At 50.3% G+C, this 17,977-nt stretch overlaps 7 protein-coding genes across 7 annotated transcripts; 3 read left to right on the forward strand and 4 right to left on the reverse strand.

The window, feature by feature from the left end:
- Nucleotides 1-1,349: 1,349 nt before the first annotated feature.
- On the reverse strand, nucleotides 1,350-2,765 carry P174DRAFT_507653 (alpha-ketoacid dehydrogenase subunit beta). The gene is made up of 3 exons (XM_024831391.1): nucleotides 2,110-2,765; nucleotides 1,486-2,048; nucleotides 1,350-1,419 (listed from the first exon to the last, which is right to left on the reverse strand). Exons 1-3 carry the CDS (start codon nucleotides 2,670-2,672, stop codon nucleotides 1,382-1,384), a joined length of 1,164 nt encoding a protein of 387 aa, XP_024677948.1. The 5' UTR covers nucleotides 2,673-2,765; the 3' UTR covers nucleotides 1,350-1,381.
- Nucleotides 2,766-3,033: 268 nt separating this feature from the next.
- On the reverse strand, nucleotides 3,034-4,825 carry P174DRAFT_396988 (putative salicylate hydroxylase; the record flags this gene model as incomplete). The annotated part of the gene is made up of 3 exons (XM_024823772.1): nucleotides 4,648-4,825; nucleotides 3,562-4,574; nucleotides 3,034-3,501 (listed from the first exon to the last, which is right to left on the reverse strand). Exons 2-3 carry the CDS (start codon nucleotides 4,516-4,518, stop codon nucleotides 3,034-3,036), a joined length of 1,425 nt encoding a protein of 474 aa, XP_024677949.1. The 5' UTR covers nucleotides 4,519-4,574; nucleotides 4,648-4,825.
- A 545-nt stretch (nucleotides 4,826-5,370) lies between these two features.
- Nucleotides 5,371-6,389, forward strand: P174DRAFT_414293 (uncharacterized protein; the record flags this gene model as incomplete). The annotated part of the gene is made up of 6 exons (XM_024824386.1): nucleotides 5,371-5,669; nucleotides 5,726-5,781; nucleotides 5,834-5,893; nucleotides 5,945-6,016; nucleotides 6,068-6,151; nucleotides 6,205-6,389. 6 exons carry the CDS (start codon nucleotides 5,371-5,373, stop codon nucleotides 6,387-6,389), a joined length of 756 nt encoding a protein of 251 aa, XP_024677950.1.
- Nucleotides 6,390-6,663: 274 nt separating this feature from the next.
- Nucleotides 6,664-8,552, reverse strand: P174DRAFT_378705 (arylsulfotransferase family protein; the record flags this gene model as incomplete). The annotated part of the gene is made up of 2 exons (XM_024822851.1): nucleotides 6,664-7,974; nucleotides 8,040-8,552. The coding sequence occupies 2 exons, from the start codon at nucleotides 8,550-8,552 to the stop codon at nucleotides 6,664-6,666; spliced, it is 1,824 nt and encodes a 607-aa protein (XP_024677951.1).
- Nucleotides 8,553-12,056: 3,504 nt separating this feature from the next.
- On the forward strand, nucleotides 12,057-13,097 carry P174DRAFT_445899 (uncharacterized protein). Its single transcript, XM_024828443.1, has 3 exons — nucleotides 12,057-12,472; nucleotides 12,526-12,621; nucleotides 12,671-13,097. The coding sequence occupies exons 1-3, from the start codon at nucleotides 12,292-12,294 to the stop codon at nucleotides 12,850-12,852; spliced, it is 459 nt and encodes a 152-aa protein (XP_024677952.1). The 5' UTR covers nucleotides 12,057-12,291; the 3' UTR covers nucleotides 12,853-13,097.
- A 140-nt stretch (nucleotides 13,098-13,237) lies between these two features.
- Nucleotides 13,238-14,704, forward strand: P174DRAFT_464489 (uncharacterized protein; the record flags this gene model as incomplete). The annotated part of the gene is made up of 1 exon (XM_024830397.1): nucleotides 13,238-14,704. One exon carries the CDS (start codon nucleotides 13,238-13,240, stop codon nucleotides 14,702-14,704), a length of 1,467 nt encoding a protein of 488 aa, XP_024677953.1.
- A 1,846-nt stretch (nucleotides 14,705-16,550) lies between these two features.
- Nucleotides 16,551-17,880, reverse strand: P174DRAFT_425283 (putative alcohol dehydrogenase; the record flags this gene model as incomplete). Its single annotated transcript, XM_024825274.1, has 5 exons — nucleotides 16,551-16,754; nucleotides 16,803-17,262; nucleotides 17,332-17,491; nucleotides 17,542-17,669; nucleotides 17,720-17,880. The coding sequence occupies 5 exons, from the start codon at nucleotides 17,878-17,880 to the stop codon at nucleotides 16,551-16,553; spliced, it is 1,113 nt and encodes a 370-aa protein (XP_024677954.1).
- Between the last annotated feature and the right edge of the window lie 97 nt (nucleotides 17,881-17,977).

Raw genomic sequence — 17,977 nt, forward strand, 5'->3', positions numbered from 1 at the left:
CTGCCGGACGCCAATTATCATGCGTGTCCGGACTGCACGTATGCGGCTTGTACATGGACACGAATGCCTCGCATCGCTTCTTTCTCCAGCTGACTCGAACCATGTAATTGCAGTCGCGGTTGCGACATCGGGTCATGTATCGTCTTGCGTCCGATTTGTACACCCGGTACGATTCGCGCTTGGCAATTGTATGGCAAACCAGAGCTTCGCGGGCTTCCTCCATGGACGGGTATATCATTCCGACCTCGAAAACGGCGCCAGTCCCCGAAGGACGCGGGGGAGCGGCGGAGCGTGTCTGTGCCTCTGGGGGCAGCGGTTGCGAATGTATTGGCTGCTGAGCTGCTGCATTCTGCAATCCGGGCGCATAATGTGGGACTGGGGTAGGCGCAGGTTGAGGCGCTTGAGCTTGCGGAGCAGATTGTGCTCGGTACGGAGTTGTTGGGACTGGTTGCGCTTGCGCATTGTGTATTTTAGGTCGAGTGGCATGAGGTATCGGCGGAGGTACAAGGGTTGGATTCGAAAGTTGTGTGGAAGGAGCTCTCGGAGATTGTTGGGCAGTCGAAGGAGTATGCAATGGTCTCTGCGAAGAAGTAGCTGACGATGTGGACGGCCGGTTTTGGTTCTGAGGAGGAGCTGAAGGTTGTAACTGTTTGGGATCCAAATCTCTCTGAGGATATCTCGTCGCCAATGCCGTGGGGGTCAATGTTGGCATCCATACATTCCCTCTTTGCTTTGGCCGCGTCGTGGAAGGGGTTGAAGCAGAAGGCGCGGCAGGAGTGGAAGAATTTCCGGCTGAAAGACTATTTGCTTTTCCATTAGGTGATCGGTACGGCGACGATTGCCCGGGTTCGGCGGACATCTTGATGATTACCCGAAAAGGATAGTTGATTGTGTGGCATGGAGGTCGGAATGTCCGGGATTCTGTGGCAGTTGTTTTGCTAGCTTGAAACGCTCGCCGATGATTGGTCAGAGGCATTTCCAGATTTGGAATGTTTGGTGATGTCACATGATCCTGGGGGTGCAGGGAGGAACAACAAGGGGTCATCAACAATACAGATTTTAGAAGAGACAGAGGCGTTCATAGCACCTGGCTTGTAAATTTATCATTCTACCAGTTAATTGCTCTTACGAAGTGTAACAGTAATCAATTCCACCCGGCTGCAGTTTTATGGCTTCTGAATATCTTTCGGATTAAGTTGTCGAAGGTTTCGAACAGGATATATATATTGTACAACCACCGGTACAAGTGACTACTGGACCTACTTTTATGCTTCTTTCTCAAGCACTCCGGTAGAACCTTACGGCTTATTCTGCTTTTGAGGTGTAAAGCAGTCTCATTGCGCACAAATGCTCTATTTCTCTATTGGAACTATACAAACGCTCAGTACTCCAGTGTCTGCTTGATAGCATCATAAATTCCTGATATGCGTCAGCAATTGAGTTGCCCATCCTGAAGAAACAAGCAAGGGGTTGGAGGTCACTTACTCGCGACATCAGGTAAGATGAGTTTCTCAAATGTAAGGCCGGTGTGGGTGCTCCAGCCAGCCACTCGCTTCACTGGAGCCTCCAGGCGCAAGAATGCGCCGTCTTGGATGGTAGCAGCAACCTCAGCACCGACGCCGTAGTTGATCATGCTCTCGTGCACCACGATAGCACGTCCGGTCTTCTTCACGCTGTCCAGGACGGTTTGTCGGTCCCAGGGGTATATTGTTCGGAGATCGATGAGTTCAACGCTGGCGCCCATGTCCTTTTCGATAGCTCTGATGGCTTCTGAGCAGAGGTACATTGGTTGCCCATACGAGATGACTGTCACGTCATTTCCTGCTTTGACAACTTCCGCTTTGTTGAGGGGTATTGTGTAGAATTCATTTGGAACGTGCTCGACGGCTGCGCGGTACAGAATCTTGGGCTCCATGAAGATGACAGGGTTATTGCTCTGGAAGATGGCGCTCAGGAGGAGGCCCTTTGCTTGTGACGGAGACCGAGGCATGACCACTTGGACACCGGGGACGTGGGCGAAAAGCGCTTCGGGTGATTGTGTGTGGTATCTGTACAAGACCCCGGATTAGCAATCGCTGGAGTGTACCAACGCAATGGCGTTCAACTCACAGGGCGCCGTGTCCGACCGCACCACACGGCATTCTGACCACCATTCCCCCCACATTTACGCCTGTACCTCCCTCTCGATACCTGAACTTTGCAGCTTCATTCACAATCTGGTCAAAGGCAGGGAAAACATAATCGGCGAACTGAATTTCGGCAACAGGCTTCATGCCTTGCGCTGCAGCTCCAATAGCGAACCCTACAATCCCTTGTTCCGTCAACGGGGTATTGAATACACGCTCAGATCCGAACTCTGTTTGTAAGTCCATCGAGCATCGAAACACTCCGCCGAATGCTACATCCTCGCCAAACAGCATCACCCTGTTATCCGTAGCAAGGGCGGTTCGCAACGCGGAGTTGATAGCCTGGTATAGATTTAGTGATTTGCTGGTGGTCGAGCCGGGGAGCTCTAGCGCGCTCGATAGTGAGGACGAGGTATGATGCAGAAGAGGCGTGGCTTTGTAGTCGATGGGGAGATTGAGTCGTGACGACGATGATGGAGCGCCCGAGTACAACCGGCAGGGAGGCTGTCGTAATAACCTCTTGACAGAGGGGCGGAGAGAAGCCATGGCTGGATGGATGATAGGTGGGAAGACGGGAGTGAGGGTGGAATACTGCAAAATATGACCGCGAGAGGTCAGAATCAACGACTTCCCTGGAACATTCCCCTGGGCGATTTATACGACAGTCACTCAGCTGGGGATCTCCATTTCATCATGCGGGGAATCTGGAGAATCGCCGCGAGTAGCCGAGCGTGGGTGCCTGGATGCCTGGCGCATGATTTGGTGCCGAAATCCTCAGGCAGATGCTCATTGGTCAATTCTTGTAAACCATCAAATCAACAACATCAGGATGCAGGAGTTGTAGGGCAGGAATCTGGATTTGTTGGAGAGAATTATCTTCGATCAGGTACGTTTGAGAACGTGCTATTCACTCGCTTCTTGATACACAATTCGAGCTCTTTTGTATCTGCTCCATTTGCTTCACCATGATCCGCCTTGCCCTCTCTGCTTGGTCCTGGATATCAATATCCCAAAGCCACCGTAACCGTTCTTCAAAAGTTGTTCTCAACTTTTCCTCGTCATCTTTTACTCCATCCAGGCGTAAGCACAACATGTATGCGTTCTCTTTGCTGCTGGTTACCACCCTCTGACTGCGCGGCCGTCGTACTGCATCGTATGCCTGAAATGCTGCAAGGGCATTTCTTGCTTCAATTACCCTCGCATCCCCAAGAAGCTCTGCCAGTACATGTGCATCCTCAATTGCTTGTCCTGCTCCTGCTCCTTGGTGTGGAGTGGAAGCATGAGCCGCGTCCCCGAGAATCGCTACACGCGATCTCGCAAAGGTGGACAAATGCGGATGATCAAATATGGCCCACTGCGAGGGATCCGGCATATACTGTCATGGCACACTATCAGCTGGAGGCACTGAAAAATGTGATGGTTATTTTCCGCATACCTTGACCAGCCGATTGACATATGCCCCCATATGCTTCATGTCCCTCCGCATATCGTCCTTGCTAGCCGGGCGAACCCAAGCTTCGTCGTCCCACTTATCGTGCAAGACATAGAGACCTACATTGACCTTCTTCGCGCGCATGATGGGATACGAAATCCCATATGCACCATCTCCAACATACATGGTCGCTACTCGAGCACGGTGATCACCGACCGCTTCAACCATCGTCTCCATGTCCAAGACTGCGCGATATCCGTACATTCCGCTGTACCGTGGAATGGTTTGCTCATACTCCTCCGGTAGCATAAACTCCATGACTTTTGAATGGATCCCGTCACAACCGACCACCACATCCGCTGTTGCAGAGGTACCATCTTCAAAGTACAGATCCACCCCGGTCCGCGATTCAACTAGCTTGATCAACCTCTTTCCAAAGTGCACAATCTCAGATGGTATCAGCCCAACCAAGGCGTCCAAGAAATCCGCTCTCCGTACAGTGGTTTGCCCCGAGGGCAAGGCCTTTAAGTCCATGAGAGTCTGGCCGGATTTTGGACCTGACGCCCAGACAACTTCAAACCAGGTCTGTTTGAACCGCTCATACCCAGGACTGTCCGCATGGGTCGTGATGAGCGAATCATATATCTCGCGGATCTGCGGATCAATCAAGGGCATTGCACGGTGAGCTGCAGGCCCTATCGTCAAACCCAACCCGATCTCTTTGAACTCGGGAGCGGCTTCATAAATTTGAACAGGCACATTGCGGCGCAAGAGCCCTGCAGCCAGCGCGAGGCCTCCGATTCCGCCGCCTACTATCGCGACCGTAAACTGCTTTTCGGCTGAGGTCATGTTGCGGAATGTTGTCGTACAATACTCTGAAGATCCTTTCTCGTATCGAGGTGTCGCCCCAGAGCTGGCTAAACGACGAGAGACTCGGAGGAACATGGACAGTTGGAACATCTGCAACTTGCAGTCACCAATCGCTTATGTGATCAGACGCATCTAAAATTCATTGGCTATTTTTTCCAATCAGCCAGGATGATCATTATCGTCGTGAAAGTGACCGAGGGTCAATGCTAAGGCGCATACTTGCACATCTCTATCCCGCTAAAAGCGGGGTTGACGGTTGCTCTGATGGTTAAGTATTTCCTTGATGATTTTCATGCTAACAATCACTATAACTGTGTGAAACTGTCAGATCTGGCTTGCCATCTCGGCAGTATGGTCATCAACCTGCATTAAGTTGTTCCAGACCGTTAAGCACGCAGATCTGTCTGGAAAAAGGGGTTGAGGATGGATTTCCGCCATGATGATCTGATGCCATCTCAAAAACCCAGGAGAGGGTGGCAACAACGTAATATTATTGCACGGGTACGAAACATGCTCCTCAGAAGAAGAGTCTAATTTAGTTAAGCTCATCCCTCACAAGCATCCGAAATTCCGACAGCTTAAGCTTGTTTCATCCTGACATCAATGGAGTCAAAAAGCGGCGGACTCGGTTTCGGAATGATGAATTTGTCTGAGTGTCTCGCACAAAGTACAAAACACAAGTGAACAATAATAGACTTATTTAGGAGGAATACGAATACGATGATCGACGGCACAATGGCCGACTGGCTTCACTCAATATGAAGCTCAGTGCAGACTCTACTTCTGCGTGCCATCTCGAGGGTGGTAGCTTATATACCAGCTTGTCGCACTCTTTCCAATCATCATTTTTGTAATCACAGTAGATCTGGATATCTACATTCATTCTTTCTTCAGTAAATTACATTCATTTCTTTCTTGACATATCTCCAACGATCTTTCACAATGCACTACGCATACATTTCCATTCCCTTAACCCTAGCCCTGGGGGCTACGGCCTCCATGCCCGCCGACTCCTGGGTCTTCGGCAAAAGTCTCTTCTACCTCGGCCCTCCAACCGGCGCTTCCATCACGAAAGCAACCTATTCGCTTGTTCCTCCGGACGTCCCGTCAGGGGTGAAGGTGTCTTCGCCCTCCGATCAGGTCTGGGTCTCTGTCTGGGTGGGAGCCTCTTCCACAAACGGCGACGAAGGCGCGAATTTGTACCAGCCGCTGCTGAACTGGTCTCCGGATCAAGAGTCTCAGTATGTTTCTGACTTCTGACTCCCTACGCTGGCCGCGAAGTTGATTGTAGCAATAGGGGCTGTTCTGCGAATAGCACTGAGTGGTGTGTGGCTGCTAGCACTTACACTCCTGGTAAGGTTCTTTCCGATGAGTATCAACTGGCTTGCTTGCTCAGAGTATACAGACGGTCAGGTCGGACAGACGTATGTACCTGTGCCACCGAACACCAACCTTGACTTTGAGAGTGAGTGCTTCCCTGCAGTTAAGCTAGCTAGACGAACACTAACCAGCGCAGTCTCCGTCGGGAACAACAAAGTCTACCAGACAGTCACCATGAACGGCGAGGTAGTCTCGCAGCAATCTGACGGTAAGCCTATCCGCCTGTCGACGGGTAGACTGTAATTGACAGCATCACAAGCCCTCGACAACGGCCTTAAATATCTCTACTCCGAGAACGAGTGCTACACCGGCTCAGGCAACTGCGGCGTTTTGCAGGGTTACAGTAAGTAGTTCCTGGTCTGTACAACCCCTTACGGATGAAGGCTAACAGGGCAGAAATTACCAACTTAACGGTCACCCTCAGCGCTGCGGATGAATCGTTCGGCAAGACCATGGGGCTATTCTCGTCCACTGACGCTGGGTTCGCGACGATCGATAACGGCAAGACTTGGTATACGGATTATGTTGCCATCCAGGAGGTTGATTTGGATTCCTCGTCGGATGCTAGTGCTCAGCAATAGGTCGAGGATTGATAGTGCGGTGCTCTACGCAAGGAAAGCCGAGAACACTGGGAACAGTCCAGGCGAACTGCTTTCACCCTGTCACTGGCTCTAGCTTGTTACTACAGCGGTGGGGGAGTAATTGTCTCGAAAATATGTATTTGTATATATTTACGTGTCTATAATATGTACAAATTAGAGCAAGCCATAGGAATACCATGCTGTTGGTGATATCTACGGGCGAACCACCAAATATATGCCCGAGAGCAAGCTGGAAAATGCGCACAATTAAGTCTCAAACGGACTCGCTCTCCTCGTTGTCACCAAAAGCTACCAGCTGATACTCATTCTGACGACGACGGCATCGGGAAAGGATCCGACAACAGCCGCAACACTGATACAGACCGAGTACCAGACCTCCGACACTAACAATGAAAGCAGCGGCCACGATCCAGTTATGCAGGTCAAGAAGTTCATCCACATCGACACCTTGCTCCTTCTGAAGCACTTCAGTGTACCCCAGCACATTACCCTCGGCATCCATAGCCGCCAGGCGGAAAAGCGGACTGCCCAGCTCCTCGGGAATCTCAATCTCCGTCTCAAACCCGGTCTTCGCGAATTGAGCGAACACGTCAAACGTGCTATCCTCAACAGCACGGGCGTCCCAGACTTCCAGCCGCCAGGCTACCACCTCCGTTGCGCCGTTCCAGCTCACGTACACGTGGTTTCCCATGACCGCCGCGTCGGGGATCGTCAGTGGCCGGCCTACCCAGGTACCCTTGGACGCACGATAAGACACGACCCGACCGAAAGAGAAGAACGCCGACGCTCCAAAGTGGACGTCGCAGAGCAAGTCTCCATCGGCGGTGTACTCCGTAAAGGCTGCGCTGTGGCCCCAGCCCACCAGCGCCCGACCACTTTCATCCAAAATCTGGACGTTGCCTTGCGATACAGACCTCATCTGTTGAGGATGATAGTACGCGGCGAGCAGTTCGGCAGTATGGCCGGAGATATCGAGTTGGACGACCATGCCGCGACTTTCACTGTCGGGATCGCTGTTTGAATGCGCTGCGTTGTCAAATAGTGTTATCGTGTTGTTGGCGTGCCACCGGGCATCGTGCTGCCAGGCGAAATTCGTCGCCTGTCCGTCAGACAAGTCCGTAAATTCGTTCAACTTCCCGCCGAGAGTCCACAATACGTCTCCAGTGGCGTGGTCGATGTAGCTGACGGAATGGAGATGTCTCGCGGAGACAATATAGTTTCCCCGCTCATCTTTGTCGACACTGTTTATGTGAAAGAAATCGAACGCGTTATTCCTATCCTTCCCCGCACCGTTCAGCGCCTCATAGGTACTGTTGACGGGGTAATGCTTAGACGCGCGCCATTCGAAAAGCAGTTCGCCCGTTTCGATATCGATCTCTTGGAAAATCCCATCAAGGATCCAGCCGAGCTCGGATCCTCCTATGGAAGTCAAATCCGCGGGAACAGGGTCGTAGACAGTAACAAGCACTGTCCCCTGCTCTGTGATGTGGAATTCGTGCAAATCGCCGCCCCCGAAGTTGCCAACGGGGGACATCTGGTATTTCTGGGTGTAGGTCGAATCGAGCTGCGAATGATCTTAGTTTGTTTCCCTTTTTCATTGTCTGGGACACTGGATGCAGGCCAACCGACCATGTACCATGAACCGAAGCCACGACTTTCCACTTCAGTCCCTTCCCAGTATGTCAAGTAATCTGCACCATTGTATTGCTGTACTTTAAAGTCCTGCGTTGTGTCCCAATTATACTTCATCCACACCAATTCCCCATCAGCATCCAGAATGACGGGCCCAGGGTGAGCCACCGAGTCACCGCGAGGAGCAAGGAATGTGTATCGCGAATCGCATCCGGAACCCCACTCTGTGATTTCTACCATGGGAGACTCATACTCGAAAGATACGTAGCTTCGCGAAGGACCGAAGCCGTAGAATCCCAGATCATACGGGCTTAAATCGAGTCGAAATCGGAAGCGGAGCAGTTGCGGAACAGCGAAGACATAGAACAGGTAGAGGAGACTAATGGCGACACCAGCGATGGCGAGAATGAGGCAGGAGAGCCTGCTCCGCGATTTCGAGTGGGGAGATGGACCACGGAGTCTGGAGAACTGTCGGCGAAAGCATGCAGGAGTCCAAGTCCAAGCGGACATTGGGACACGGCGGACCAACGTTGGAGACGGAGTCTGGGAGAAGCTTGCGAGAGGGGAGGACGGAATGGAGATTCACATGGTAACGTTTACTACGAGAGTTGAACCCATGGGGAAGGGGGTCAAGAGATGAAGTACTCAAGGACTTTTATCGTACTCGTACCCCTCTCATCATCAGGAGTCTGTCAATCTTTTCCTCGGACGCAAGCTTATTTCCAGAGTGTCACTGTCTGGGAAAGACACAGTGGGTTCTGTATCCGCAATTAATCATTGCGGAGTCCAAAGACAATAGAGCATCGAATCCTAAACGAATCAGTCTGGAAGATTCGCATTACTCCACAGTCGCCAAGACAGCCTTCTCAGGATAAACAGTGGCTGAGGACGCCGGCCACGAGTTCCCCAAGCCGTGATTCACCCACCGGGCAAATTGAACGGCTCCACTCGGGAGGAGAACGAGGCTAATGGAGCAATCCGCTGTGACACACCAGTTTGATCGTCCATATGGTTTAATAGTCTGGCAACAAGAATTTGAGGTTGTCGATAGGCGTGGAGTAGCCCCTTTGTGAGATGGTGGTGATCACAAGAAGATCGGTCGACCTAGAACACGTTAGTATTCCAGAACAGGACGAGGAGTGAGGCAAGTCAGTCGTAGATGTGCCCCGAGACTGGGGCCAGGGGGGTTCGGCTAGCCGGCGTCGTCATCATCTCGGCAAACGTAAGCTCCACCACGTAAGAACTTAAGGACAAGTGTTTTGCAGCTGGCAACATGGCGCTAGTTGAAAACTAGTTTAAGGTGCCAATTTCCAAGATATCGACCTCATCATCGCATGGTTGTGATTGCGATTAATGATGCCTGACTTGTTAGCGTCAGAAGTCAGTGATCATTCATTATTTGTGAGAGGAGAATCAGGAGATCATGAAAGAATCACTGTGAAATATCTATCCATTGTGAAGGAACTGGGATGCGTATGTAGATTAATTATGTAAAGTAAGTACCTGTGAATTCCCTCAATCAGGACTACTGTTAAAGCAGCACTGATGCCAAATCAAGACCGTCCTGGAGCTGAGCGATTTCCATCTTAACGCAGCTAGCTACTCCGCCCACTTTCCGATCTCTTGCTGAAGTCGAAAGCTATCTCATCAAGGCACTAATATACTCTTCTATTTCTTCAAAGCCATATTTCTCTTCAGATTCCGCCCCATCGTCATCACATGTATTCTCGAAGCGACTACGTTTCGTCGTTATGTCTACTAGCATGATGGACACCAGGGACACCAAGGAGCCTAAGGGCAGTTTCATACACTTTGGAGGTCTCGGGGCGCTCGATGAATGAATACCAGCAAGCCGTGTTATCGCAGACATCTGGCCAAACGACATATTGCCGTGGTAGATTGGACAAACCCGACTGGGAGGGATGGTAAGGTGAAGGACTTGAGGCGGCATTGGTCGCTTAAGAAGCGGAGTGCTACAAGTATGCGCTTTTCGGACTGCTAGCAGATATCCAGTCTGGAAGCGAAGACCAACTCCGTGTTACCCTAGCTACCGTCCAGAAGGAACGAACCCTCTCGGAAGCCGTTCGCAGCGTGTTGGACAGGTATCACCTCTGATTACGTAGTATCTAAGACCTCATATATTCGATATCACATGGTTATCTGCGTTACACTCGAGGACCAAATCAAACTGTTATTCTTATCGCAATGCATCATCGCGCAACGGATCCAGAATAAATTTAGACTGATTCCATGCTGGTGCGCGATGCTCTAAAGACCATTGTCTAATTACCTCAAAATCCAAACAGGTATGAGTGACGTTCACATAAGGTCTTGCTACATGATTTATAAAGTCCTATACCCACCTAATCATGGAAATATCTGAGGAGCATATCAAGCTTTTCTATATTAAATTATTATAGTAGTCTAAATAGTCTATAGTCTACAGTCCATCTTTATCCTTATTACTGAATTCATCTTGTCGCCGACTTCTCCTGACATGAATCTATCCCTATACATCTTGGAAGGGCCTGGAGGAAAGTTTTGACGACTTGATGGAGATTCCGCGCTATATCGGCACCAGGTCGGTGGCTCACCTGAAGGATAACACGCCTGGACAACCTCGTTCCCTAATTATGCTGCATGGGAACCCTTGCGGTCCTGATCACCGTACTAACCACCGGGGTCAGCTGAATGTAACCTCCACATATCGTCACCGTCACAAGGCTCCCAGCGAGCTGGACGACCGCGATAACGCTCGCTGCGGATGAAATTCCATTCATTTCGAAGAACAAAGGTCATCAACCCTAAATTTCGCAAACGTCGTCTAGATGACGGCTGTATTGTGGATGCTGGCCTTGGATGTTGTCTTCGAGGATGTTTTTGGTTAGGCGCCAGCGGCGAGGGTGTGACTCATGGTGCGTTTCTAGGCGCTGAGCTGACCAGGCACGCTTGTTGCTGTTGACGTATTGAATCCGATAATGTAGATACTTACGGAAAAGAGGATCGCTACAGGCTCATGGCGCATTGACGTTGTACAATCAAATTGTGCCAAAAGCGACAAGGCTGGCGGATATGGATTGATTGTTGGATGATTCTATCAGCCTGGACTGACCCAGACCATTCCTTTGGCCATCACGTAGATGAGTCAGCATTCTGATACTGTGGCTTGCTGTTGACTATGTTTCATTCTTGACTGCTGGAGTCATTTAGGGATGATAAAATCATATATAATTATAAAGCCCTCTACTTGAACAAGTCCTTCCTGATTGTATGAAACAAGCCTAAAGCCGAGGCCCAGGAGCAACTTGCTGTCTATGTATGGTTATTCCTACCTTAGTAAAAAGAGCATGTCCCGGTCCATTTTTGAAGGCTTCACTAGATAGCAGATGAGTCTGTCCTACAAATCAGCATGAATCACTAGCCAGACTAGTTTATGGTGCATAGGAAATTACAATGAGAGGAAGCAACTGACAACTGATAGAAAGTAGCATCTTCCAGTCTCTCAGCCCTTGTGTATCCTGGTGGGCTTAGAGTAAATCTAACTATTAATATATTTAGCCATCATAGAGCATTTTGACTAAGAGCCTATGAACTTCCATAGGTGCACAAAATAAGCACCAATCTATATTCTTCAATTATATGCTTTGTAGACTGTCTGTATACTTCTGTACCATCAATAGTCACATGGTGGGTCCTGGTTATTCCATGGGTGTTTGGGGCGCCTAGCTATGTCCGGAGACTCCAGACTTAGGCGCCCATGGCGTATATCTCATCCCAGGCAGGCCCAGTGATTTGTTGATGACTGGACATGCCACTCCTGCGGGGACCGTTGGTTGTACTATAACTTGTCTGAGATCTTGCCTGCTCAATGGCCATTGCATAATTGACTGCTGATAGCTAGCGCCCACTGGTTCCTTCTTGGCAAACTTGAACGGTGACCTTCAGTCCGCGACCAAATATAGAGTTACTACATCTGCCGTAACCAATGGTGGACACCCCTTGCGGTATAGATCCTCACATTGTATATAAATAGTACATATGCTCGTTCCAGCTCAGCAGCAGAGCACGCATGAAGGAGAAGTGGATCTCCTCGCTTGAAAACTACCACCTTAAATAACCAGGGGCCCCAAATAGCCTGTGCCAGCTCCAGATCCACTCTTTTTCTGTCACAACCCACATCTTCTGTAGATCTGCTGGGTGAACTGACCCACACAGTACCATAATCAATTTCCAACAAACTCCCTGCCAAATGAGTCCTTTGAACCTTTTGATCGCTAGTTTGAATTTCACCCGGGCAGAGACTCTCAGTGGAGGGCTTTTTCGATTCGTTGCCGAGCGCTCTTTAACCTTATATGCCGTGGAAAATGTGGCTCAGACTTGGTCCTGGAATGAATGGTGGACTAGTGTTTTACAGTGGCTCTCACGCCCCGGTATACACCAACTGACAACTTAGTGGATATATACATGACTAACTGGTTTTAAGATGTACTCGCTGCCATCACTGCTTGGTGGATAACATTTACAATCGTTATCACAATCATAATGAGCCTTGGATTTGGGCCTGCTGGAGTTGTTGCAGGTCTGTTTTCCCCTGGCAAAGAAGAGCTGTCTGTCTAATTATTAAACAGGGTCATTGGCAGCTGGATTTCAGTCCTTTATGTATAGTGGATTTACTCCTGCAGGAGGCATTTTTGCTACATTGACAAGCATGGCCATGTTAGGCACATTAATGTTTCCTGCCGCCCTTGTTGCTTTCATTCTTGCAACTGGGGTATCAGCTCTCGTCTGGAGCCTTGGGGTAGGAAAATAGAAGCTCAAACTGGTGTACAATGCATATTTCTATCACATAGCCTCTCTGTTGAAAATCACTTTCTTTTAGGGTTCCTTGACTCTTTTCTTATTAATTCGAGGATGCGAGCCCGTCTTAGAGCTCTCAGTTCCCAACGCTCCTGGGAGTCCTACAAGACCTCGTGGAACTATCTCCACCGAGGTAGGGAATGTGTCTCTTGATTCCATGGTTTTGCTGTAACGCAAAATTTCAGTGCTATCCCCTGGCTAGACTCTGAATGAGAAAACCCCGCTCTGCACGACGTGGCGGTGCGAGACACGTCAGATGTCCGATATCCTCATTGGGGTGTCAGTCTGTGTGTGCTAACCGACCCTTCCACCTAGTTTCCAGGGTCGCCCTAGTCATAATGACGGTTGGCTTGGAGGGCTGTCCTCCGGAGATCTTCGAAAGCATTGTCAGACTGCTAGGTTTGACAGATGTGGGCAACCTCCGCCTGACGAGCAGATGCCTTCGCTCAAAAGCGACACAGGGCCAGTTCCGGTCCTGCTTCTGGTCCAAGCGCGTCAAAGTCACCGGCCCTGAGCTCGAAAATCTCGCAATTCTAACGCAGCGCGGTTGGCTCGGATGCGAAATAAACGATCTCACGCTCGTGGGAGCTGTGAACAACACTGAGAGACTCGAAGAAGCTGTGTGGGCAAATCCAGATGATCCGAAAAAGACAGACCTTGAAACCCTCCAGCAGCGACGGCGAGATTATGAGCGACAACTAGAGTCAGGAGAGCTCGTTCATATCCTAGGCAATGTTTTCAAGAACATAGCGGCAAATAACTCTACCGGAAAGCTTTGCTCCTTGTCTCTTGAAGTCATAGTTTATCTTTCAAATGCGAAAGACGAACTCGCTCCTCTTGCTGGCGGACCCTGGAGACCTATCTGGCAGATGGCTGCGGAGACACACCGAATTGTCTTCTCGGCACTAAAGGACAGTAACCTTGAAATTGACAGCTTGAACATCTTCAACAGGGCCGGCCTGCACCGCTGCAGCATTGCCGGTAACGAGCTCAGCAGCATTGACTATGCCGCCGAAGGACTCATTATACCGCTCCGCTCCCTGGAGTCCCTATCGATCAGTGTTTCAGAGCGCATTTTGCACGTAACACTAGATGATCTTCTCAACGACGACTCGGAGTACGAAGTCACCTCGGAGGATGAGGACCGGGCCCGGGAAGAAGCCACGATGAAGACAAACGATGAACGCAACTTTACGGGCCTGCCAAGTCTAATCCAAGCCTGTAGAAACCTTAAACACCTGGACGTCCACTACTGTCGACTAAAACTTGGGCATCCGTTCGCGAACATTCCGAATGAGCGGCTCTTCCGGCGCATAGCTGCCCTAGACACCCTGCCCCAATTAGAAGACTGCGGGCTTCGCGGTGTCTCTCTCACGGAGGACGACCTGCTTGCTTTTCTCAGACGTCTCTCTTCCTCTCTCCGCCGCCTCGAGATGGAAACCATCACCATGACGTCTGGGACATTCGGGTCTATCTTCGAGCTTCTTACTGCTACCAGTACCAGTATCAGTACCAGTGCTGTTGCCGATGCCGCTGACGCTGCCCCCTTTCCGAACCTGCAGTATCTATACCTTGACACCCTTAAAGTCGGAAGAGACCTGGTCTTTTTCACGGGCGTTGGCAAACCGAGATACCCCATTAATCATTGGCAGCCCGCACATGGAGGCAATACATTGTCAAGGAAGGGCAAGGAGGACATCAAGAGGCCGATTCCATATCATGTGCCAACTAACTCGGGTCCTGTTGGCTCTCCTTCCTATCAGCAATGGTTGCGGGATCAGCGGAGGATTTACGGGCCTCCATAACTGTACATAACGACACATTGACTGAACAGTGTTTTAAGGTATCCATCTAGATTTCTGTATGTATCTTCATCATAGCATACTATAGTTAAATAGTAAGCGAATCCAACCAAACAACCAAACAACCAAACAACCAAACAACCAAACAACCAAACACCCAAGCAAGCAAGCAAGCAAGCAAGCAAGCAAGCAGCTCCTCCAACCCGCAAGATCTCCACGCCGACCTCAGACCTCGAAGAATTCTAGTATCCACCAGCGTAGGCGGGATTTCTTAGGAAGCTAGCTAGCTAGCTGTGCCGGGCGGATACTGCCCAAGACTTCTCCCCATCTGATTCGAAGCCTCGTACCAAAGTCTCCAGTCGGCGTTCACTGCGTCATCCGCATTCCGGTCGTACTCGAAAGTGCGACGACCCTGTAGTACTGCTCGTACGGCTGCCTGGTATCGTAATTATAATTCACTATGGCGATTCCGGGAATTAGGTCAGTTAGGAGGGCAAATAGACGCCCAAGTATTCGTATGCTCCCCAATAAACAAACTGGTATCGATAGCCGGGCCAACGGAAAAGGGCGTCTCCCCCTCACCACGCAGCATATTAAGCACAGGCCAAAAGCCCAACTGCGGGCGGCCCTCTTGTGGCGCGTACTCAGGTAGTGGGTAGTTGATATCCTCCCAGAAATGGCACTGCACCACCCCTTACGTTAACATCAAACTGGGCGGGTGCCAAAACAAAGGCACTTGGAAAGCGTACAGTGGATCAGATCCTAGAAGCGGGGTATTTAGATGGCTACTGAGCTCATAGCGCAGTCTTATTCCGTCCAATGGTCAAGAAGGGAAGCGGAAGTAATCATCGGAGCGCAGAATATGGAGGGAGGATGGAGAGAATGAAGAAGTTGGAAAACCTTGATCGTTTGTAACTTGGTCGAAAAATTATCACAAAGAGGATCGAAGGTCTCAGCATCTGCTGGAGTGTCGTTTCTTGCACCACCAGGGACACGTGTGGCCGTTACAAGCTTGCAGGTAGTGTTGCCAATCTGAAATGAATCTGTGCCGGCATGTCAGCGAACTTGCATTCCCTAAATTTTGTTATGTCGCCGAGACAATGTAGAGTAGGCATGGTAAAATAGGAAAATGGCCGAAGCATCGGCTACTTTCGGTTGGTGTAACAAGCAGATCATCCTTGCACCAAAAGCCGCCGGCCAATTCTGTTTACAAGGATTGAAGAATGTTCCTGGAAACCGGGTCAATTCAAACAGACAGCAAGGAAGGAAGCCAGTTTCTTAGATGAGAGGTTCATTAGGCCTCCTTGACGCGATTCGAATTGAATATGATGATGGATACTTAGTACGGGAGACTGTGCAGGGTCGAACAAGTCCTGGAAGCGACCATGAGGATACGTCTTAGACTCAGGACTTCCTACGTCTTTCTAACGAGATACTCGAAGATTCCTTTCCCACTAATATGCGCGCCGGGCGGAGCGATGTGTAAGGCTTGGAGATGAGTCTATCAAGGTTTAGTACGAGCTGGAAAAACAATCTCGAGCATAGACTTGACGAAGTGTTAGCGAGACGCAGCAAAAAATCTGTAACCGGAAATAGATGCGAGGAAAATCCGGGCATTAGAAGGCCCAGGCAAGTGCCAAATTCACTAGCAGATTCAACTTGTATCTATCAGGTGACGCTCTACAAAGGCAGGTGGCCAGATTTAGCCCCATATTTCCTAATTAGGCATGCTGAATTTATCTAACTGAATAAAGTGCAGTAGATAGATGCATATAGGCATTCTTCCTGCTCGCCGTAAACTCTTTGGTTACGTCGGAGCCCTCCTCGCAGCCTCATGGCTCTACTTGGGTCATAGACTTGCATCGACTTCATCCACCACCATCACCTTCATACTTCCCTTGCCAGGGTCGGCACACAAATGCAGAGCCTCCTTCGCCTTCACCAACGGAAAGACGTGCGACACTAACTTCTTCAAACCCAAAATACCACCACTCAAACACGCAATGGCTGACGGCCAAGTGTCCCGATACCGATTGATGAACCGCAGATCAATCTAGCCATCGTTAGCAACGATTTGATCAAGGCTCAGAGTGAATCTCACCTCCGCAAGAGACATATGCATAAAGGGCAGGTTGTTCATAGTCGCCTTACCAACACCGATCACAACAACCACGCCACCCCGGCGCGCAGTATACGCCGCAGTGCAAACACTACTTTCCACCCCTGTGCACTCTAGCACCGTCTCTGGCGCAACATACTCGCTTTCCCCGAAGAGTGTCTTGATAGCCTTTGCGTTGCCCTGCGCATCCTTCACAAGATCAACCTGGTAGGTAATACAGCTCGGGACGAACTCTTTCGCGAACGCAAGCCGCCTAGGCTCAACGTCCGTGATGACAATTGGGTGGGCGCCTGATGCGCGCGCCGCAGCAAGAGCAACGAGGCCGATAGGGCCGGCGCCGCAGATGACGACACCCGGCCGAGATTTAGGCGGCCCACTTGTATGCCGCGCATGACGACGGAGAGCGGTTCGAGGAGGGCGCCTTCGGCGTAGGAGAAGCCGTCTGGGAGTCTGCAAGTACGTTAAAGTTCAACTTGGAGAAAAAGGAGAAAAAGGAGGGAGGCAATATTACTTGTGCAGCCACCTTGCAGGATGGACTTTGTATCGCTGCAACGTCCCTGCGTACGGGTAGACTCCCGCAAACTGTACGTCTTCGCAGAGGTTATACCGGCCGTCGTGGCAGAGGAAGCATTGTTCACAGGGGACGCCGGGCTCGACGGCTACCCTGTCGCCTTGGAAGCGTCAGTATGCAACTTCATATATTGGAATATTCTCGTCTCACCGGGCTTGAGTCGGGTGACGCCTTCACCGCATTTCAAGACTACGCCGGCCGCTTCATGGCCGATAATGCAATCCCCCTCGAATACTAGCTGGCCGATTCGACCTGTTTTCCAGAAATGGATGTCAGAGCTGTCTCAGAGATCAGCACATGTATTGTATTGGCTGGTGGACTGTCTTACCCGCAGATTCCAGTAGCCTTTATTTGAAGTAGGACTTCCCCGCGTCGGGGAGCGTACACTGGAGCTTCGACAAACTTGAGTTGGTGGTCTGCTGTGACCTGCAACGATGGGTTGGGAAACGGAGTCTGGATAAGCTGGGGGTCGTTAGACGGAGGCGTCATTGATGCGACTACGTCGTCTGAATTTGATTCCGTGAGGAGAGACGGCGTCATGTTAAGTTAGATGTATAGGTGACTATTCGATGCAAACGAAGTGAAA

The sequence above is a fragment of the Aspergillus novofumigatus genome, assembly GCF_002847465.1.
Source record: "Aspergillus novofumigatus IBT 16806 chromosome Unknown P174scaffold_10, whole genome shotgun sequence".
NCBI classification, from domain to species: domain Eukaryota; kingdom Fungi; phylum Ascomycota; class Eurotiomycetes; order Eurotiales; family Aspergillaceae; genus Aspergillus; species Aspergillus novofumigatus.

Coding starts and splice junctions, on each gene's coding strand:
- P174DRAFT_507653 (XM_024831391.1), bottom strand. CDS start 2,672: ATGGCTTCTCTCCGCCCCTCTGTCAAGAGGTTATTACGACAGCCTCCC. Junction 2,049..2,109: donor GCGGTCGGACACGGCGCCCT/GTGAGTTGAACG, acceptor GGTCTTGTACAG/ATACCACACACAATCACCCG. Junction 1,420..1,485: donor CATCTTACCTGATGTCGCGA/GTAAGTGACCTC, acceptor GACGCATATCAG/GAATTTATGATGCTATCAAG.
- P174DRAFT_445899 (XM_024828443.1), top strand. CDS start 12,292: ATGAGTCCTTTGAACCTTTTGATCGCTAGTTTGAATTTCACCCGGGCA. Junction 12,473..12,525: donor ACAGTGGCTCTCACGCCCCG/GTATACACCAAC, acceptor ACTGGTTTTAAG/ATGTACTCGCTGCCATCACT. Junction 12,622..12,670: donor GCCTGCTGGAGTTGTTGCAG/GTCTGTTTTCCC, acceptor ATTATTAAACAG/GGTCATTGGCAGCTGGATTT.